Below are 22122 nucleotides of genomic sequence, written 5' to 3'. Positions count from 1 at the left end.
TTTTCAAGTCTTCAGAAGGAAAAATAGAGGAGGGGGATATGATCCTTTGAAAAGATGTGGAAGAAGCTAGGAGACGTCACAAGGTTAAAAGTGATCATTGGGGCGATTCACATTTTAGACTCTGCTGAGGTGGGTATGAGCATGGCCATGGACCTTGTTGTCTTCTCAGTGGGCATTGAGTGTTATTAGCACCTTGGGCAGACAGAACCAGTGAAGCCAAGAGTACAACCTGTTGGCAACAACTCTGGACTGGTTAATAGTAGTTTAGAGTTTAAATTCAGACTAGTGCCATATAGGAATGCTGTGATTCCAGAAGGCGAAGTTGTGGCCAGAGCCTGGGATTTCAGTTTGCACCCGAGCAATAGCCACAAAGTAAGTTGAGATTGCCAGGCTGGGTTGATGTCCAGGCATCCAGAGATGTCTAGATGGCAAGCAAGGTGAAGCAGAGTTGAGGATGTGAGGGGAAGTTAGGTGATCCAGGGCTTATACTAAGCATGAGAGAGTGGGCACAGAGGTAAGTATGGGTGTGGGAGGATGGAGTGGGCGGGACTCACATCAGTACATCTAGGAATGAATGGGTTGGTGTCCATTCTGCCGTCTTGAGGGTACTGAGCAGAGGAAGCAGGTAGAGCAGAGCTGTATTGGTGCAAGGGTAGGGTCCCCAGAACCAGAGGTTGAGCTAGGAAGGTAAATTCATGCCAACTTATTCCAATCTTTAAATAGATACGAATTTTGAATGCTGATATGAGGTTTAGATTTTTTTTTTTTTGAAGCGGAGTCTTGCTCTGTCACCCAGGCTGGTGTGCAGTGGTATGATCTTGGCTCACTGCAACCTCTGCCTCCTGGGTTCAAGCAATTCTCCTGCCTCAGCCTCCCAAATAGCTGGGATTACAGGTGCTCGCCACCTTGCCTGGCTAATTTTTTGTATTTTTAGTAGAGACGGGATTTCACCATGTTGGCCAGGCTGGTCTCAAACTCCTGACCTCAAGTGATCCACCCACCTCAGCCTCCCAAAGTGCTGGGATTACAGGAGTGAGCAACCGTGTCCAGCTAGTGCTCTATTTTTATAGAAAAAGCATACTTACCCACTGGATTGTGTGCTAAATATTCTGGCCTCATCTATCTCTGGTTCACTTGTCAAGGCTCTCTTTCTCCCCCATGGCTGCTTAATAAATGGTACTTGGAAGAAAACAAAAATTGGCCCCTTTGGTTTTGCTCTTGTGGACTTGACCCTTAGGAAGCGATGGCTGACATCACTTTCCTCTCTTCCTGCCAGAGGCTGACTCCTGTCTCACCCGGTTCGCAGTCCCTCACACATACAATTACTCTGTTCTCCTTGTGGATCCTGCCTCCCACACACTTTATGTTGGCGCCCGGGACACCATCTTCGCTTTATCCCTGCCCTTCTCAGGGGAGAGACCCCGCAGGGTGAGAGACAAAAGAGGGAAGGACCCCTGACCCTGTAGCATGTGATTAAATCTATGATTTTATGAGTGTGTGTGGGGGGGATTTCATAATAACTAAAGATGTAACAGCAGGGGTAGTAGGAGGGGGTGAGTTGGGAGACATGGGGGGAGATCATCCATTTTGTTTTCTTAGCTAAGAGTATGGTGGGTCAGGGTGACTGGGGAGGATATGAAGGAGGTTCATGATGATGGGGAGGAGACCACAGTGACCAGGTTTCAGGTGACAATGGGTAGAGAGATCATTAAAATTACAATACTCTAGGGAAACAGCTTTCAAACTTTTTTTTGACCATTATTAGAACTATACAGTTTGAGCATCCCTAATCTAAAAATCCAAAATTCAAAATACTCCAAAATCTGAAACTTTTTGTGTGCCAACATGGCACTCAAAGGAAATGCTCATTGGAGCATTTTGGATTTTGGATTTTCAAATTAGGGATGCTCAACCAGTATGTATTCTGCGAATATCCCCAAACCTGAAAAAATCTGAAATGTAAAACACTTTTGATAACAAGCATTTCAGATAAGGGATGCTCAGTGTATACTGTGTATTGTGGCCCAGTACACAATTATGTACTGAAAGAAACCTTTCTTGAAACAATATCTACCTCTTATATGTGATACATTTTGATATATTCTATTTCATTAAAAATAATATTGGTCATGATTTCAGAATTGATTTTATTACTCATTAATGGGTGGGGACCTCCATTTGAAAAACAATGCTCTAGGGGGGACTTTTGAAGTTCCCAAATTGATGGAGGTTATAGAACAGTTTAATCTCCTCTAACATCGAGGGAGTTTGATGTTAGGGGAATCTGGGTGAAATGATCACTTCTCCTTTCTCAGATTGACTGGATGGTTCCTGAGGCTCACAGACAGAACTGTAGGAAGAAAGGCAAGAAAGAGGTAGGTGTAAATCTGAGCCCTGTCTTGAGTGTCAGTTGAGACCTTGGCCCAGCCCTGACTCTCAGTCCCCTGTAATGCTTCCATCCCAATGGGCCCAGGCAGAGACTCTAACACCATGCTATCACCCATCATCTCTGATCCCAAAGCTGCATCTAACTGTCCTGACGTTACCTTACCCTTCCTCATACCTGCTGCTTCTGATTCTTTCTAACCGTCTCTGACCCCCAGGACGAATGTCACAATTTTGTCCAGATTCTCGCCATTGCCAATGCCTCTCACCTCCTCACTTGTGGCACCTTCGCTTTTGATCCGAAGTGCGGGGTTATTGTGAGTGACGGGTGGGAGGAGAGGGAGAGGGTGCCTGCACCAGTGTGAGTTACTTGGGGTGGTGGTGGGAGGATGGGAAGGGTTTTCTGTGAGCGACCATGATGGGGGCATGGTCAAGGCAACCATTGTGCATGATAAGCATTGGGTGTAGGGGCTGTCCTCATGGGATGAGGGTATGTGTAAGCCACTGAGGGAGGGAAAGGGAGGTTGTCTGGAGAGGGTAAGATATACAAAGTGTGAAGAGAGACATAGTGGGATAGTTAAGGAAGTTAGGGACGCTGGTTGGGCTGGGGAAACAACAAATCCAGGGAGAGACTTCAGAAACCAGAAACTTATGTTTCCCTTGCCCTGTGTATGCTTTGTCTAGGCAGCCTGTGTCCATTTCTTAATTAGTACAGCCCATTGCCTGTTTCTTCCTTTCATAGCATGTGACTGTCTCTTACCACCTTCTCCTACTTCCACTGCCAACCTCATTGTATATGGGCTGTGACTCTCTCCTCTCATGGCTTCTGATGTCACTTCCACTAATGTAATATCTGCTGGCCCCATATTCTGGATCTTGCCTTCAGGGCGGGCACTCTGTCAATCATGTTTTCTTATAGATCCTGTTTATTGCTGCTGAAGGCCTGGACATCACCAACCTCAAACACAGGCAGGCTTGGGACATGTGTATCCTAATCACATCTAGGCTAGTCATAATCTCTGGGACTGATGACTGTTTCTGAATTCTCAGCTTTTCCCATCTGTTACACAGTAGTCAGCACTGGTCTTTTGGCAGCTCACATTTGTGACAAGCCCCTGGGGTGAGTCAGAAGCCTCACATATCCTTTATATCCAGTGGCTTCCCTTTCTGCTCTGTAGAGCAATAGGAGGGAGTATAACTGCTCCCTTTTTTGACCTCATCCTTAACTGTAGATCTTGTCTTGACTCTTCTGCAGTCCTCAGTAATCCCTGCCACCTGGATCAAGTCAGTGTGTATCTCTAAACCCCTCTTTGTTACATACCACCCTCATATCTCTGGCTTAGGATGCTAATCATAATCATATGCATGATTGCTTCAGTTAGTCCCCCTGGGCTGCCTTGGGGTGGGTTGGACTTATGTTAAGTCCTTTTCATAATGCAGGTGATACAGGCTCCCTACCAGCATCTGGATAGCTCCCTCATTCTGGAAAGGTTCCCAGTTCAGGGTGTTGGTGAAAATCTCTGTATTCCCTCAGGTAACATTGAGGTCCAATTTCCCTACAGTTCTCCTTAAGTTTATAAGGTAGCAATGGTACTACCATTGCCATATTTGTCCTTTTCCATTCTGCCAGGCTTGGGGATCCCATGGGTATGAATCCCAGAGCCATGGCTTATAGACAGTATCATTGTTCTAAGTTAGTCTCCTAGGGCCTTTAATTCTTCCTTGTTTCTCTGAGGTGGGATTCTAGTGGTTGTTACATAAGGTATCTAGACAGAAAATGTTCTTTCTGGACATACCTGTCAGGATTGGTGTGACTTGGATGCCTATCTCTTCTTGAGGAACATCAGCAATGAAGAGTGAAGCCAGGGGTCTGTGTCCTGAGCTCCCAAGAATTCAGCTCTTTTCCTGAACCCTCCTGTCTAGCACGCTTATGAAATGAGGGCCCATCCTTTGGTCAAGGCTTGTTTGAAGGAGAATATAGAGACTAGCCGCAAGAGGTCAACTCTGGTAACCCTTTGAGCCACATCCTGTCTGCTCTGTAGACATTTTGAAAGTTCTCTTCTGCCTTAACCTGTCTTATCCTACTACCCAGCAGCCCCAGTCTGCTTGACCAAGTTCTTCCTTTATCCTCACTGCTGAACCTCTCATGTCCTAGACTGATGACTTTGAGACTGTATATAAACAATTATCTGAGAGCTTTGTTCCAGATATAGCAACTTGATCAAAGTTGATTGTGGAGAAATGAAGGTTCTTACAAAAAGGAAATTCCAGCATTGGATCTAAGGGCTCCCACTCTGGAGTGCTGTCCTTCAGTGATAGCTCATTGGACATTGGAGGAAAATATCGTAATTTGTTTTGTTGAGGGACCTCTAGCAGTTAACAGAGAAAAATGTTAGACTTCTAACAACAACAACAACAAACAACAACAATGACAACCATTCAGTTGAGTGTCTGCTCTGATGAAGACTTGGTATTAGGTACTTTACATTAAGGATTAAGTTTAATTCTTATCACCACATCATGATATTTAGGTATTATTTCCATTTTACAAGTAATGAAACTGAAGTTCAGAGAAATTAAGTATTGTCTCTAAGACTGACTAGCTAGCAGAGGCAGAACCAAAATTTAAACCTGTGTTTGTCTCTGGCTCTGTTCCACTATCCTGTCCCTCTAGTCTAGCCTGCAGCCCAGAAGACCTTATCTGTCTTCAATTTCTTGTGGCATTTGATGTGTTTCATGTACTAGGAACCATCTTTCTTTTCTTTGCTTTTTTTCTTAGCCACCTGGGAAAGGTCCTTCCTATGCCTTAAACTCCTCTTGGCCAAGGCCAAAGGACCAGTTCCAACCCATAGCTCAGAGAGAGCCTTCCTGTCCAGCTCCGGCTTTCAGCTTCAGGGACTTTGCTTTACCACAGCTGATTCTCAGAGACTATGCTGCTGACTAACACAACGACGATACAATGAAGAATCTCAACATTCAGATAGATAACATAGTGGAGTGGTCATGTCTCTTTCAGACCCGAGTTAAATGTCATTTTGACCATGCAATAATCATAACCTATCTAGTTAATAGGAGACTCACCTCTTCAAAGGTTAGAAACCTGGATGATATGATGATGCTGCTGGGGAAAACTGAAAAAGAACTAGTTTCAACATATTGAGTTTTAAGGGGCAGATAGGAAATCTCTGTGAGGAAGTCCAGCAGTGAAATAAAAATATGGGCTAGAGTTTAGAAGATATCAGATTTGGAGAGTTTGGGGAATGATTTGCATAGAATATCTGGCTGGAAAGAATGAATGAGATCTTTGAAGTATATGTGAAAGCTACTAAGGGTGGATTCTTAGGATACACATGTAAAGAAGAAGGAAATGGAGAAATAACAGATAGGAGGGATTCCAGAAGGGCAGAGTTTCAGGAGAGTCAAGGAATAGAATATTTCAAGGAAGGGAGTGAGTCAAAAGTATCAAATGGTGCATAAAGGTTAAAGAGAATGAGAACTGAGAAAAAGTTCATCCCTTTAGTCCTTGGAGAAATGTAAGGCAGTAGTTATAGGCATAGAAAATATTATTTGTCTTCCAGGAATAACAGGTGATCTGGTTTGGATAGAACAAAGGTCATTTTGAGAAGTAGTTGAAAATAAGTAGGTTTGGCTGATGAGGTTGTACTCCAGGCAATGGTGGGCTATTTTCTCATTCTCTTGCACAAAAATTTATTATTAAGTCAGTGACCAATACTTCAGATTAATCTTGGGTGGGTATTAGAATAACTTGGTTGGTGGGGGTGGCTAGATGATGTGGAGAAAGGAGTTTACTGCTATGGTTTAGGTGAGAGGTAAGAAGGGAAGCAGCAGCAGGTAAGTACCACATCTCTAGAGTGCCCAACCATCTTGTTAATCTCTCACCAAACCCATCTTTCTTCTCAGGTGAGGATGCTCCCACTGTCACACAGCTGGAGTGCTGTGCCTCTGTGGAGTCCTCCATTCCAGCAGACTCTTCTGACCCAGCATTCCCTTTTTGGGGACTTCAAAAGTTTTAACAGGCCTTCTTCCAGACTCTCAGTAAAATAGAATCTTGTTTGCCATCTAGAGCAAGAGATGAGTAATCGGAGTGGGCCAGTAGTACACTTATGTTCAGGGGATATATATCGATATTTCTGCAACAGCTACCATGGAAGTAATTAGGCTCCAATGACACCATATGCCCATGCCAGTTTGTGAACTAAAGATACCATACCTGGCATTTCTATGCCATACCTTTGACTCTCAACCAGCCACTGTTAACTTCCCTCTCGGTCCTAGGTTGAAATCATCCTTGTTTTTAGATGTTATCTTGAAGCCTCTCTTAGTGCCAAATGCTAGACTAAGGTAACTTCTGGCTGGCCCTGATGAAGCTCTTACACCTCTTGTTCCTTGCCAATGTCAGTCCCTCTGGAGTCCCTGGGTGAGGAAGGTACTTACCTACCAAACTCTCACATTCTGACCTGAGCTTCAGGTCATTCTTTACTGACTTTGCTGGTTCCCCTGTCCTCTGCCCTTGGTCGTATGATGCAGCTCTGTCTTTCATCCTTGGGGTGGGGAATAGGAGGAGGATGGCCCTTGTCTCTCTAGGCCGCTGGGTTTCAGATGGTCCTTTATCAGCCTGCACTTTTCTTTGTCCTTTCTAAGGTTTCCAGTCCTCAGGAGGCCTGCTTTCTTCCTGATCCTTCTTGTCATGTAGCATATTCTCCAGCCAGTTACAAACCCTACAGTTCAGCAGTGTTTCAGAGGAAAGACCTACCTTCAGCCTCTTAGGTGCTTCTTGGGCTGTCCTAGGAATTTCTTCATCAGGGCATGTGGGTGTTGGCTGCTGGGGGAATTGAGGGAAGAGGAATAAACTGATGAACAAAGGATAGCAGAGATGAGAAATGCAGGAGTAGATGGGGGCATCAGGAATAGCTGACTGGTAATATGGGGATGATAGTTGGGGGTAGGGAGTGGAAGGGGAGAGGAATGGGAATTGACCTTTTCCTTCATCTGACCATCTTTGTAATTCTCACCATGAACCTTCCCTATGACCCCTAAACCAATTGCCCCCTTCTGGTCTATAGGACGTGTCCAGGTTCCAGCAGGTTGAAAGACTTGAGAGTGGCCGGGGGAAATGTCCTTTTGAGCCAGCTCAGCGGTCAGCAGCTGTAATGGCTGGTGAGTGGGGAGAGACAAGAACCTGTAACTTCTTGCTAATTGCCTCCTTCCCCACCCCTGCTGTTAGAATTTCTGTGTTCTTTCTTACCTTGGAATGTCTATTATTCTCATGTCTCTTTTTAGCCTTTCCTGTTCTTCCCTGAGTGCCTGTGTGACCACCTGCTTTTCCCCACCTAGTATGATATCCCCAGGATTCTCTCCACAGAATGTGTCCTCTGCACCTCTAGTGTAATGTTTCCTCTCTTAACCTCATTTTCTTTTCTCATAGTGTTTTTATTCCTGTTAATAAGTGGAATATACTACAATGCATATTGTAATAAATTTGGAAAAAGTATAAAGAAGAACATGAAGAAAACTTCTAGAATAGCACTTTCCAAAAGAACTTTATGTAATGATGGAAATGTTCTACATCTGCACTGTCCAATACAGTAGCCACTAGCTATTGTGGCCATAGAGCCCTTGAAATGTGACTAGTGTGACTGAAGGAAGGAATTTTAAATAGTATTTAATTTTACGTAAATAGCCCTGTGTGTCTAGTGGTACCATATTAGTGTAATTCTAAAATATCTCTACTTAGAAAATTATTGCTGATATTTTAGGATATTTCCTAATATCCTGTATTAGTCCATTTGTGTTGCTATAAAGAAATACCTGAGACAGGGTAATTTATAAAGAAAAGAAGTTTATTTGGCTCATGGTTCTGGATGCTGGACATGAAGCATAGTGCTAGTATCTGCCTCTGGTGAGAGCCTTAGGAAGCGTACAGTCATGGCAGAGGGTGAAGGGGAGCCAGTGTGTCACATAGTGAGAGAGGGGGCAAGAGAGAGAGGGAGGAGGTGCTTTTTTAAACAGATCTTTTGTGAACTCAGAGTGAGAGCTCACTCATTACTGCCAGGACAGCACCAAGCCATTCATGAAACATCTGCCTGCATGACCCAAACACCTCACACTAGGTCCACCTCCAACATTGGAGGTCACATATCAATGTGAGTTTTAGAGGGGACAAAACATCCAAGCCATATCATATCCTAAATGGATATTAATGTGTGTGCACACCCATGTACATTCATGCACATACATTTGCTGCCAGTCCTTTGTTGCTCAGGGGAGTCAGTAATGACTATTAAATAAATTCCTGCTAGTACTTCTTTTGAACAAGCTGCCTGTGATTGCTCAAGTGTGAAATGATTCTATCACAAACCTAAACCTCTTCTGGAGAATGACTGTCTAATTTATTAGCAGCCACACAGCAAATTGTTTTTGTGCCACATAGCCTGAATTTTAGGTCAGACCACCCAACATACACCCTCCAAATTCAGTGAAAAGCCATTTTCTTGTGGTAGTGTAAAGCAGGTTAATGGAAATTTTATGAGCATGTGCACATTATAAAACTTTTAAATGTCATGCTACATGGATGTAATTTTGAATTTTGTCATGTAATTTTATATCACAGGCATTTCTATATAATTTAAAAATTCATTGTAAAGATAATGTTTAATGACATGTTACTCATTCTGCTAATCTACCATGAATTAATCAATTCCAAATTATTTATATAAATTTAATTAGTTCAAAGATTTTGCTATTATCCATATTACTGTAATGAACATCTTTGTGCATAAATTTTTGCTCACATTTTAGATTGTCCTCTTAAGATTCCTAGAAATGGATTACTGTATCAAAGGGTGTGAACATTTAATGGCTCATTATCTGTTGCTAATTGAGTTTCTAGAAAGGGTATACCAATTTACACCCTAAATCAGCAGTGAATGAGAGTGGCTTTTCTCTCACATAAATTTCACCAGAATGTATTGTTGTCATTTAAAAAAATCTTTGCTATTTTGAGTCTAAAAATGACACCTTGTTTTTATTTGTATTTCTTTGAATATTAGTGAGGTTGAATGTTCTTCATGTTTTAGTACTTATTTTTATTTCTTCTTTGATAAATCCTCTGCTCATGTTCTTGGACCAGTTAACAGGTAGGATATTAGTGTTTCAATTACATATCTTTTCCTTTGTGATTGTATATAATTTTTAAGCTCAATCCTTCACTTAAAGAGCAGATAACATTTTTTCTTAAAAATTTTTTCCAAACATATAACTCTTTGATCTGTTAATATTTGGCATTATTTTGATGAATCGCATGAGAGGGGGATCTAAATTAATTTTTCCCAGATAGCTAATCAGTTGACTCAGCATCATTCATCATACTGTTTTTTTCTTTCCTTGCTGACTTTTTTTGCCAACTTTATCATAAAATTAATTTTTACCTATATTTTTGGGAAATATTTTATGTAAAACAAAAATTGGGACACAAGATCTAACAATGAAAATTTTTTCCTATGCATGACTTTATTTTTTAGGGAAAGTTTTAAAAGCTATACAAATTAAATCACTCTTTTTTTTTTTTTTTTTTGAGACAGAGTCTTGCTCTCTTGCCCAGGCTGGAGTGCGGTGGCGCAATCTCCACTCACTGCAAACTGCGCCTCCTGGGTTCACACCATTCTCCTGCCTCAGCCTCCCGAGTAGCTGGGACTACAGGCACGTGTCGCCATGCCCGGCTAATTTTTTGTATTTTTAGTAGAGATGGGGTTTCACTGTGTTAGTCAGGATGGTCTCGATCTCCTGACCTCGTGATCCGCCCACCTCGGCATCCCAAGGTGCTGGGATTACAGGCGTGAGCCACCACACCCAGCCATTAAGTCACTCTTTAGTCTTATAGTTAATGACTTATCTTTTTCTGAAAAATAAAAAAAAGTTTTTGAAAATGAGCATAAAGTATATATTGACTAAATACAATATTTTGAGTTGTCATGATTATCATTATCTATTGTTGAAATTGATGAGACCTTCCTTATACATGTTTGAATAAAACAATTTAGTCGATAGTTTATTTTTCTAGGTTTTTAATCAACATCTTTGATGACACTCAGAGTCATTAAAGATTTCTGAGTTTTCGTGGTTGTGATATCTCTTGAGTCTATAAAGCCGTTTATCAGCAAAATGACTTCTTACTTGCAACACTCTAGGATAATCATTTATTGTACTTTTGTTTCAAGCAGTAATTTTTGTTTTTTTGTTTTGTTTTGTTTTTTTGAGACGGAGTCTCGCTCTGTCGCCCAGGCTGGAATGCAGTGGCACCATCTCGGCTCACTGCAACCTCCGTCTCACAGGTTCAAGTGATTGTCCTGCCTCAGCCTCCTGAGTAGCTGAGATTACAGGCGCCCACCACCACTCCAGGCTAATTTTTGTATTTTTAGTAGAGATGGGGTTTCACCATGTTGATCAGGCTGGTCTCAAACTCCTGACCTCATTATCTGCATGCCTCGGCCTCTTAAAGTGCTGGGATTACAGGCGTGAGCCACTGCACCTGGCCTCAAGCAGTAATCTTTAAGCATGTTTAGCCCTCTGTGAGTAATTTCTCTTTATTAGGTCAGCAAGTGAATTCATATTAGAATGTGGTTTAAGAATACAAATTTCCAGTTTTAGTAAATGTGCTGCTGAAGCGAGCACAAGAATAGAAATTTCATAAAGACAAAGTGGGAGGAACATTTTCAAAAAGGTTTTAAGTCTTTTTTTTTTTTAAATAAAATTCAGGGTTGCCTTTCAGTTGATAATTGATGGAGGCGATCAGAACTCACTTCCTAATGGTTTAGAATGGTTAGCTTCAGTTAATGTGGAAACTCTATGTCTCTAGCTGTCTCAGATCCAAATCATAGTCAATACTAATATTATACATTTTCATCTGAAGTTATTACTTTACAGGGTTATAATTTAAAAGTTTTTCCTGGTCTGACATAAGTGCTAGCATTTACTTGGGGCTTTCAAGAATGATTCATTATGCCTTGCTTTGCCTCTGTTTTGAAAATAGCAGTATAGAAATAGTGGTAACATTATATAATCATTAGAACCAAAATTCCCAATTAGGTTCTGTAAAAATGTCCTTAAAGATAATAGCAGTATTTTGAAATGAAAAGAGCTTTTAATTATGAAAATATGATTAGAATATAATAGGAGTATTTACTTAAAATTGTAAAAATTACAATGTGCATTGTAGAAAATTGAGAAAATGTAGAAATACATAAAGAAGAAAGTAAAAATGTTATTTTTAATTCTATCATTACCAAGTAACCACTATTATTATTTTGGAGTATTTTGAGTGTTTTCTTCTACTGTGTCTATGCGTCTGCGTATTTATTATAACTTGGAATTATGTATATTTCATTTACTATTGTATACTGAGCATTTTCTCATCATAGAAATTTTTTCTTCAAAACATGATTTTTAGCAGTTGCATACAATTACATAATTTGTACTGCGTACACAGATGGATGTAGCATGACTTAATTATTTCTATATAATTATACATTCAAATTTTAAAATTATTTTTTTATAAATAATGCTGCGGCAGGAATCCTTTTACATAATTCTTTGCATTAATCTACTTAATTGCATATGAGTCAATCCAAAAAGTGGAATTGCTAGGTGTAAGAGTATAGATTTTGATGGTGCTTGATGGATTTGGACAAATTAATTGCTCTCCAGTTAGTCCTACCAGCAATGGCTACCAGCAGTGGCTAAAGGGCCTGTCCCATTGCCAGTCCCAAGTAATATGTACAAACAAACAGTGACCTCCTACAAAGTCCAGTATGATATATATATTTTGATTGGCATTTCTTTTAGTGAGGTTGAACAATTTTTCATGTGTTTATTGATACTTCTGTTTCTTTTGGGAAAGCCTCCAAAATCTTATTTTCAAATACGAAGTTTATCTGTACTATACTTAGATACAATTAAGTAAATGATCTCGTCTTTATTGCGCTATTCTAATTTGGAAAAATATGAATATTTTGACATTCACATTAGCCTAAGAACATCAGTGATTCCTTCTCAGTCTCCTTGACAGGCCTTTTGTCTTCTGCTCATTCTTAAATGTTAGAGTTCCTTAGGCTTCTACCTAAGAGCCTCTTCTCTTCTCACTCTGTGTAGTTGTGATCTCAGTGAGCCCATGGCTTCTGTTTCCACTGCATTCTGATGGCTCCCAAATCTGCATCTGCCTCCTGGACATTACCTGGAGGTACAGACCACACATCCAACTGCCTTCCGCACATCTTCAGTTGGATGTCCCACAGGAATCTGAAAATCATCATGTCCCAAAGTGAGCTCATCATCTTTACTCACCTCCCCCAAACCTGCTTCTCTGTCAGTCTTCCCTCCTCCGAGTGTATAGTGCCATACTCACTCAGGTACCCAAGCTAGAGACAGCAGTCAGTTGTCTTTGGGCCTCCCTATCACATCCTATAATAGATAGGGTTTCTATCAAGAAGAGCAGAAGACTTTGCTCTTTCTCTTTGGGAACCCATCCTGTGTTTTTATCGTATGGTTTTGGTGTCATTGCATCTTGTGATGAACGCATCTGCCAAGGAGCTCTGCAAACGTTCCAGATGCACTGCATGCTGCCAGCATTTTGAGGCCAAGTCTACCTCTTAAATCTCTGAGACTAGCATTCACACATGAAAACAAGACAGCTACAGAAATCCTACATGGCCAACAGAGGGAAAGGTAGAGTCAACACTGCATCTCCAGTCATCTAATTGTGCCCAATAATAGGCTTAAAAATTTTTTTTTAAAAAAATATCCAGCTGGCTCAATCCTTAAATAAGGAAAAGACTTTTTGAGTAGGAGCTATCTATCCTGAAAAATGTCTGACTATGAGAAGAAAAGGCAGTGGAAGAAGAAAAGCCAAGGCATGTAAAAAATCAGTTTTTTTTTTTTTTTTTTTTTTGGAGACAAGAGTCTTGCTCTGTCGCCCAGGCTGGAGTGCAGTGGCGTGATCTTGGCTCACTGCAACCTCCACCTCCTGGGTTCAAGTGATTCTCCTGTCTCCAAGTGATTCTCCTGTCTCAGCCTCCCAAGTAGCTGGGATTACAGGCATGCGCTGCCATGCCCAGCTAATTTTTATATTTTTAGCAGAGACAGGGTTTTGCCATGTTGATCAGGCTGGTCTTGAACTCCTGACCTCAGGTTATCCACCCGCCCCAGCCTCCCAAAGTCCTGGGATTACAGGCATGAGCCACCAAGCGTGGCCAAAAAAAAAAAAAAAAAAAAAAAAAAAAATTAGCTTTTTAAAACTAATGTACAAGGCTAGGTGTGGTAGCTCACACCTGTAATCCCAGCAATTTGGGAGGCCAAGGTGGGAAGATTGCTTTAGCCCAGGAGTTCAAGACCAGCTGGGGCAACATACTGAGACCCTGTTGTTAAAAATTAAAGACAGGGTCTTTAAAGTCCCCGTCTTTAAAAATTACCCTGTCTTTTAAAAAAATTAGCCAGGCATAGTGGCGCATGCCTGTGGTCCCAGCTACCTGGGAGGCTGAGGTGGGAGAATTGCTTGAGCCCAGGAGGTTGAGGCTGTTCACGCCACTTCACTCCAGCCTGGGGGACAAAGTGAGACCCTGTCTTAAAAAGTAAGCTGGGCATGGTGGCTCACGCCTGTAATCCCAGTACTTTGGGAGGCCAAGGTGGGCAGATCATGAGGTCAGGAGTTCAAGACCCAGTACTTTGGTAGGCCGAGGTGGGCAGATCATGAGGTCAGGAGTTTGAGACCAGCCTGGCCTACACAGTGAAACCCTGTCTCTAATAAAAATACAAAAATTAGCTGGGCGTGGTGGGGGGGGTGCCTGTAATCCCAGCTACTTGGGAGGCTGAGGCAGGGGAATCGCTTGAACCTGAGAGGTGGAGATTGCAGTGAGCCAAGATAGCACCACTGCACTCCAGCCTGGGCAACGGAGCTAGACTCTGTCTCAAACAACAACAACAACAACAAAAAAACAAAAGGTAACAAACAAAAAACTAATGAACTGATAATTCCTATTGTAACTCTCCTTTAAAAGGAAGCATTTTGATGCCAGAATAGAAATTTTAAACCCCCAGGCTGTAGAGAAATATTCACTGCCATGACACATGTTTACAGGCTTTCCATTTGGGCAAGTTGGGATCTATTTTTACACATAATTATGATTTTTCTTTGGCTGTGTTTCTTCGTCTTTTGTGGCTTTCAATGTCTTTTTTTTGTATTTTCAAAATGAAAATATCTTAGTTTTTTTTGCACTATAAAAGTAAAAGATGCTAACTACAAAAAACAAGGATTATTCAATGAATAATCTTTCCTATGCTTGCAGGCATATATACTTATTTTTTAAAAAATAAAAATAGAGTTGAATTTTTCCTGGTGGTGTTTTCTAACCTGCTTGTTGAGCAAACTCATCACTGTGGGAATTACTCGCTTTTGCACATCATCTTTTGCCAATGGCGGATGTGGCCTTGATCCATTCAGCAATAATTTGCCAAACAGTTGTATGGTCGGTGTTATTATATAAGCAATGTATCACAATCACAATATTTGGAATTGAGAGTGTCCTGAAGAGTCCAGGACATGTGGTGATCTTGTGGACTCCTATGCTCAATATTGTAATGGTTGCTATTCCTTCTGCTGTGTAGGGGTGTGTACGTGTATATCTGTCTGTCTGTCTGTCTGTAAGAAGTGCTGCAAGCCCCTTCGTACTCTTAGGGCACCTGGAGCCCTGCTACTTGCTCCCGAAGTGTCTGATCCCTCCTGCTGTTTCATAGTATCAGTGATCCTTGGCTGTTCCACTCTGAGTGACTGCGCACTTCTCAGTATTTCTGAGCTCCAGTGTTGCTGACTCCCACATTGGTCACTTAGGAAGTTTTGTGACCTCCATCTACTGCTGCGTCTTTGCATGGTTATCTGTGGTCCTTTACTGTTTCCAGAATATTTATGATTGTTTTTCTCCAACCCTACGTACCAAGTCACGCTCCCAGCGTCTGCTTTACCACATCTCCTATTCTTAGGGTATCCATGACACGGCTTCTGCCAGGGTTTTGGTTTTAGAGCATTTAATGTGTCATGCTCTTAGGGAACATTTTCAAACTCTGGCCTCTGTGTCAACTTTTTCCCCCCTTGGAAATACAGAGGGTTGGCTCATTTGCTGCTCCATTTTCTGCCAGGACCTTTGACCAATACTTGGTTTTTCTTTCCTGAAATTTTCTAGAAGGGAATGGAATATCTTTGTATAGCTTCCTCCTCTTCTGGTGGCAGATCAAGCATATGGCCCTTTGAAGTTTCATAAGGAGCTATAACTAACATGAATGAATGTCAACCATGTGCCAGGCCTTAGCTAGGTCTCTTTATTTATCTTATTTAACCCTTAGCACTATTCTGAGTGGAAGATGGCATTATCTCTATTCTGCATTTGAGGAACCTGAGGCTTAGGAAAATTACTTTGCCCAAGATCATAGTACTAATACTTAGGTACTAGTATTAATACAAGTACTAGTACTTGGGTTCAAACCCAAGTCTTCCTGGCTCCCAGACACTTGGATTCTTTTTATAATTGCAAATAATGGAATAGTCTCACTTCCCCACCCCAAAAGAAGGCTTTCAGCCCTGCACTGCTGCCCTTGTAAGGCTCTGGCCCTCTTGTTCTCTGCGTAGAGTGTTTCTTCAGTGCTGGTTACCTTTTTGGTGCCTGAGACATGCCGCTTCTCTGGAGCATCTGTGACCCCAGGATGATCATGCTTCCCTCCAAGTGGCCCCCCACTCTCTGCTGCTTCCCCCAGTGTGCATGAGCCCTGTGGTTCTGGCTGAGGTTTCATGCACCCGCTTCCAGCACATCAGCCTGTCTTGCTTCTCTAGCCTCTGACTGGATCTTCTCAGTTGCCTTTGGTAGCTCTCCCCTTAAATGAGAGTGCTCTCTTCTGGCTTTACCTTTTTCCCAGGCTATGACTTTCATGTCATGACTTAAGCATGAAGTGTGATGACTCCCAAGCTGCTGACTCTGGCCCTGTTCCCAGGCTCTTCCCTTAATTGCTTTCCAGGATCTCTGACCGATATCCTGAAGGCACTTCAGCCTTAGGATGTGCAACAAGTGGACTTATTTCCTCTCCAGCTGCCTCTTTTATGGACCTTATTCTATCATTTGCTGGCTTGGTTAATAATGTCACCACTGACTATCATCAGTCTTAGAAGCTAGAAACCTTGAGAGACATTGGTTTACTCCATTCTGTCTCATCTCATATTCAGTTGATGAATTTCAAATCCTGTTAATGGATTCTACCTCAGAAATACCTTCCAAATCCAGCCCCTTTATTTCCTCTGCCTCTGCCTTACTTTGGGCCTTTCACTCTTGCCTGGACTGTATGAATAGCCTTTTAAGTAGCATTATCTTTTTAAAAAACAAAACTGTTTATATCACTTTCCTCCTAAAAAAAGAAATCTCTGCAGTTTTATTCTTACCTGCAGGGTAAAGTGCATATCTGCTGGCATGGCAGAGCAGACTAACCACAACTGAGTGCCCATCCCCACACCTCCAGCTTCCTCTCTGCTCACTGGCCCTGCCCAGCAGCCTCTCTGCCCCCACATGGCTGAGCATGGCTACCCTCTTCACTGGTTAGTTGTCTTCCTCCCTGAAGTCCTCCTTCCATCTGGCAAATTTCTCATTCCCATACCCAGCTCACATGTTGCCTCTGAGATACTGTTCCCTCAGGTAGATATAGCTGGGTCCCCCACATCTGTTAGTCTGTGCCTCCCGGAATCTGATTACACACTTGTCTTCCTGACTCACATGGGGGTTCTTGGGGCCAGGGATTTACTTAGCACCCGGCACAGTTGTTGTACATAGTAGCTGGTGAAGGCATGCCACCTTGTTCTCTCCAGAGTGCCTGTGATACTCAACACACCTCCAGGGTGTTCATGACTTGGTACTACTCTCTGATTCATTTTCCTCCTACTCATGTCAGAGCCCTTGGTGGTGGTACTCAGAGTGGCTACAGTTCTCTCCCATTCAACCCACAGAGCTGAACCCCCCTTCCTTCCCAGAGTGTCTGTGATTTGTCTCTTACTCAGTCTCTACTATCCCTGGAGCACCTCTGCCCCTCCGCTGTACTAGGAGGGAGGACCTGATTCCTTGTTGCTTCTCCTGGCTGCCTGTGAAATCTCCACTCATCTCCTAGGCTAGTATCTCTCAAAGTGAGGTCCTGAATCACCTGCATCCGATTACTCTGATTGCTTCTTCAAAATGCAGGTTCTTGAGCCAAGTCCAGCTCTACTAAATGAGAATTGCTGGCCCAGGGATCTGCATTTAAATCACTTCCCCAAGTGAGTCTAGTATTCCCTAAAATCGTGACTTGTTCCAAAGCAGTGTACGCCCACTAATATTCAGAAAGAACATTCATTCCCTGAGACATTTACCGTAGTGGGACAACTTAAATAAGACTGGGACCTGTTACAAAGCAAATGCCCCTTTTGGAGAGTCACAGTACAGTCAGCACATTACAGGATTACTGAAACAGCAACAAAAAAGCCCCAGAGAAACAAGCTTGATTTTTATGAGGGATGCCTTTATTCTCATACACATGGACATTTCTGCACCATATTTTCTTAATCCTGGTTTCCCTGACTGCCCTGGAGCAGTTTATGTCTAGATTTCCTTAATTGCAATAATGCCTGTGATGTGCTCAGCAGAGTCTGGCACTCTTGGGTGTTTAGTCCCTGAGAGTCGCTGCCCTGCTTTATGCCCTACTCTGCCTGTGACCTCTGTTGCTTCCCTCAGTGGGTCCCTGATAGCCCATCTCCTCCCTGTCGCCCTGCAGGGGGGGTCCTCTATGCTGCCACTGTGAAAAACTACCTGGGGACGGAGCCAATTATCACCCGAGCAGTGGGTCGTGCCGAGGACTGGATTCGGACAGACACCTTGCCTTCCTGGCTGAACGGTGGGGAGAGGGAGAGGGGTCCTCTGGGGGGACCGATGGGGTGGAGTCTGGGAAGTCCTAGGTTGTGTCTGTGAGGATCTGAGGCCACTGGTATTCCCAGCCCCAGCCTTTGTCGCAGCCGTGGCCTTGAGCCCAGCCGAATGGGGGGATGAAGATGGAGACGACGAAATCTACTTCTTCTTTACGGAGACTTCCCGAGCATTTGACTCATACGAGCGCATTAAAGTCCCACGGGTGGCCCGTGTGTGTGCGGTGAGACCCCATCCCAGCTGTCTGTCTGTCATCTCCTGCTCTGTCTGTCCCCCGTCTTATCTTTTCCTCTTTGGGTCTCTGTCTTTGAATCTCTCCTGTGTCTCCTATTTTCTCTGCCTTGACTTCTCTTCTGGGAGCTTGAGGAATGTGAGAGAGAGGCTCTGGCCTCTTTGACACGCACAATTACCCTTGTGACACACTGTCTACAGGAGGTGGACTAGTGTAGAGGTTAAAGGGAGGAACTGGTGACAGATAGACCAGGGTTCAAGTCCCTGCCCTACCCACCATTTAACTGCCTCTGCAACTCTGTCCAGGTTCTTTAGTGTCTTTGAAACCTGTCTATAAAAAGAGGATAATAATGATGCCTGTCTGTGAGGGCTGTTTGAGGATTAAATGATGTAACTTACGTAAAACACATAATACAGCACTTTATAAGGGCACAGTTAACTTAGTCACTGTCATTGTTATTGTGACCCCTTCACCCTCATATCTCATTATCCCCGCAGCTACTCTGTGTGGCTCTCTGTCCTTGCATTTGTATGTATCTGTCTCCCCATCTGTCTGTCTGCCCTGAAGTCAGGGAGGAAACTTAAATTGGTCTCCATGCTCCTTGCCCAATGATGATCATCTAAAGAGAACCTCCCATGTGTTTGTCACCCCAGGGGGACCTCGGGGGCCGGAAGACCCTCCAGCAGAGATGGACGACGTTTTTGAAAGCTGACCTGCTCTGTCCAGGGCCTGAGCATGGCCGGGCCTCCAGTGTCCTGCAGGATGTTGCTGTGCTTCGACCTGAGCTTGGGGCAGGGACTCCCATCTTTTATGGCATCTTTTCTTCCCAGTGGTGAGGGGTCTTGGTGTGGAGGAGAGTTACAGGGTGGGAGATATGTGGGGTTGGCACAATGTCAGTGTTGTCTCTTCCAGAGGGGGCAGGCTCTCCCGCCTTTGGCTGCATGGCTCCATGTGCGTTTCTCAGGGGTCATCTCATTTGACAAGGGATGAGTTGCTATCCCCCAGACCCCTCCATATATCTAGCTCCAACCTGTGAATTCCAGGGAGGGGGCTACTATCTCTGCTGTCTGTGCCTTCCGACCACAAGACATTCGGACAGTGCTGAATGGTCCCTTCAGAGAACTAAAACATGACTGCAACAGAGGACTGCCTGTCGTGGACAATGATGTGCCCCAGCCCAGACCTGGAGAGGTGAGGGGGCAGATCTTCATTCTAGGCCTGAAGTCAAGAGCTGCTATTAAGGCAAGAGCCCCACTAAGCATCACTGGCATGTCCTGTCCCTGGGAAACTTTGTCACCAGCCCTGTATTTCCTCTAGTGCATCACCAACAACATGAAGCTCCGGCACTTTGGGTCATCTCTCTCCCTGCCTGACCGCGTACTCACCTTCATCCGGGACCACCCACTCATGGACAGGCCAGTGTTTCCAGCTGATGGCCACCCCCTGCTGGTCACTACAGATACAGCCTATCTCAGAGTCGTGGCCCACAGGGTGACCAGCCTCTCAGGGAAAGAGTATGATGTGCTCTACCTGGGGACAGGTATATTTAATGGTCAAGCAGGCTGCCTACCTACTGCATACACATTCTCGTCACAGAGAGGGTATTGTAATACATATAGGTCTGAGTCCCAGGCACAGGGGCAATTATGTAATTATTCTTGTTCCTTTCCTGTCCCCTAGAGGATGGACACCTCCACCGAGCAGTGCGGATCGGAGCTCAACTCAGCGTTCTTGAAGATCTGGCCTTATTCCCAGAGCCACAGCCAGTTGAGAACATGAAATTGTACCACGTGAGTTGTAGATTTTGGAGAGTCTATTGGGGAGACATCTGAGTCCAGAGCCAGTTTGTGACCCTGAGGTCTGGGAGATCCAGTGTATTCCCCTTCCCCATTCCGTTTTTGTAGAGCTGGCTCCTGGTTGGCTCCCGTACTGAGGTGACACAAGTGAATACAACCAACTGTGGCCGTCTCCAGAGCTGCTCAGAGTGCATCCTGGCCCAGGACCCAGTCTGTGCCTGGAGCTTCCGGCTGGATGAGTGTGTGGCCCATGCCGGGGAGCACCGAGGGTGAGTGAAGCTGCCTGGATTTCTTGCTTACTGTGCCAGGGCTCTGTCCCATCCATATGTCTACGTTTCTCATCTGTTAATGCTGCCCTGCCGGAGGCTGTTTTCTTTTTCTGTCTGTTAGTGTCTATATCACTCGTGTGTCCTTCTGTCAGTCCATACTAGCTCATCTGTTTGTCCATCTAGTGCTCCCTCATCAATGTCCTTGCCTCTCTGCTGGACCTGCCTTGACCTGACAGTGTGCCATCTCTAGTGGATGCTGCTTAGTTTTCATCTTACAAGAGCTCTTGGAAGTGTTTTCACAGTTGTCCACTCCCTCTTTCCTTGAAATACTTTCCTTTTTCTCTCTATGACTGCATTCTTTGGTCTCCTTTACTTTCCCATCCAACAACTGAATGTTGATATTCCTCAGGGTTCAGTCCTGGACCCATTCTCTTCACACGTTCATGCTCTCTCTAGGCAGTTTCATTCTGGTTACTTTCAATACCATCTGAGTGCTAATGACCACCACAAATATATCTAGTTGAGCTGTGGAACTCCCCATCTGACTGTCTACTTGATATTCCCTTGGATGCTTCATAAGCAACTCAAACTTAGCAAGTCAAAGTATGCACTGTTGTTTCCTCTTTCTCTCACATGTTCCTCTTCTGGTTTTCCTTATTCCAGTAAAGGGACCTCCATGCATCCAGTTGCTCAAGCCAGAAATTGCCCACATTGTATTATGATTTGTACTGATTCTAGCACCCAAATGTCCTTAGTCCACCCTCTTCTGTCCACCTCTACCACTACCACTCTAGTCCAAGCCATCATCGCTTCTTAACTGGACTACTCTAATAACCTAATTGGTCTTCTTTTGACCATTTTGGGCTCCTACCATCCATTTTCCATTTAGCAGCTTAAAAGCATGTGTCACATTGAAGCAAATCCCTGACATCATATCATATTCATCTTAAATATTTCAATATGTATCTCTACTAGATAAGGAGTTTTTTGTTTGTTTGTTTGTTTGTTTGTTTTTGAGATGGAGTCTCACTCTGTTGCCCAGGCTGGGGTACAGTGACACCATCTCGGCTCACTGCAACCTCTGCCTCCCTTATTCAAGCGATTCTCCTGCCTCAGCCTCCCAAATAGCTGGGATTACAGGTGCCCGCCACCATGCCCGGCTGATTTTTGTATTTTTGGTAGAGACGGGGTTTCACTACGTTGGCCAGGCTGGTCTGGAACTCCTGACCTCCAGCAATCCACTTGCCTTGGCCTCCCAAAGTGCTGGGATTACAGGTGTGAGCCACTGCGCCCAGCCCAGGACTCTTAAAAACATTTTACTGTGGGAAAGTTCAATCATATCCAAAAGGAGAGAGAATTGTATAATGAATTTCCATGCATCCATCCCTCAGCTTCAACAACCATCAGCTCCTGGTCAATCTTGCCTCATCAGTACGTTTACTCAT

At 43.6% G+C, this 22122-nt stretch overlaps 1 protein-coding gene across 4 annotated transcripts in view; it reads left to right on the top strand.

Moving 5' to 3' along the window:
- Window positions 1-22122, top strand: part of SEMA4F (ssemaphorin 4F) — a 57678-nt gene that overhangs the window by 1042 nt on the left and 34514 nt on the right. For 2 of the 4 annotated variants that reach the window (XR_008624330.2, XM_003810322.4), the window contains exons 2-12: window positions 1277-1428; window positions 2316-2375; window positions 2604-2702; window positions 7470-7563; window positions 18232-18351; window positions 18452-18603; window positions 19266-19444; window positions 19656-19803; window positions 19930-20152; window positions 20293-20402; window positions 20517-20677. Coding sequence is in view for 3 of the 4 variants with exons in the window: in XM_003810322.4 (XP_003810370.1) it covers window positions 1277-1428; window positions 2316-2375; window positions 2604-2702; window positions 7470-7563; window positions 18232-18351; window positions 18452-18603; window positions 19266-19444; window positions 19656-19803; window positions 19930-20152; window positions 20293-20402; window positions 20517-20677 (1498 nt within the window). In the remaining variant the exon portion in view is untranslated. The remainder of the gene's footprint in view (window positions 1-1276; window positions 1429-2315; window positions 2376-2603; window positions 2703-7469; window positions 7564-18231; window positions 18352-18451; window positions 18604-19265; window positions 19445-19655; window positions 19804-19929; window positions 20153-20292; window positions 20403-20516; window positions 20678-22122) is intronic. The other 2 variants (XM_008962673.4, XM_008962675.4) reach the window with 2 other exon arrangements.

This window comes from Pan paniscus, chromosome 12 (assembly GCF_029289425.2).
Source record: "Pan paniscus chromosome 12, NHGRI_mPanPan1-v2.0_pri, whole genome shotgun sequence".
Lineage (NCBI taxonomy): Eukaryota > Metazoa > Chordata > Mammalia > Primates > Hominidae > Pan > Pan paniscus.
The sequence above is the reverse complement of the archived record's forward strand: the minus strand, read 5'-3'. Positions and strand labels throughout refer to the sequence as shown.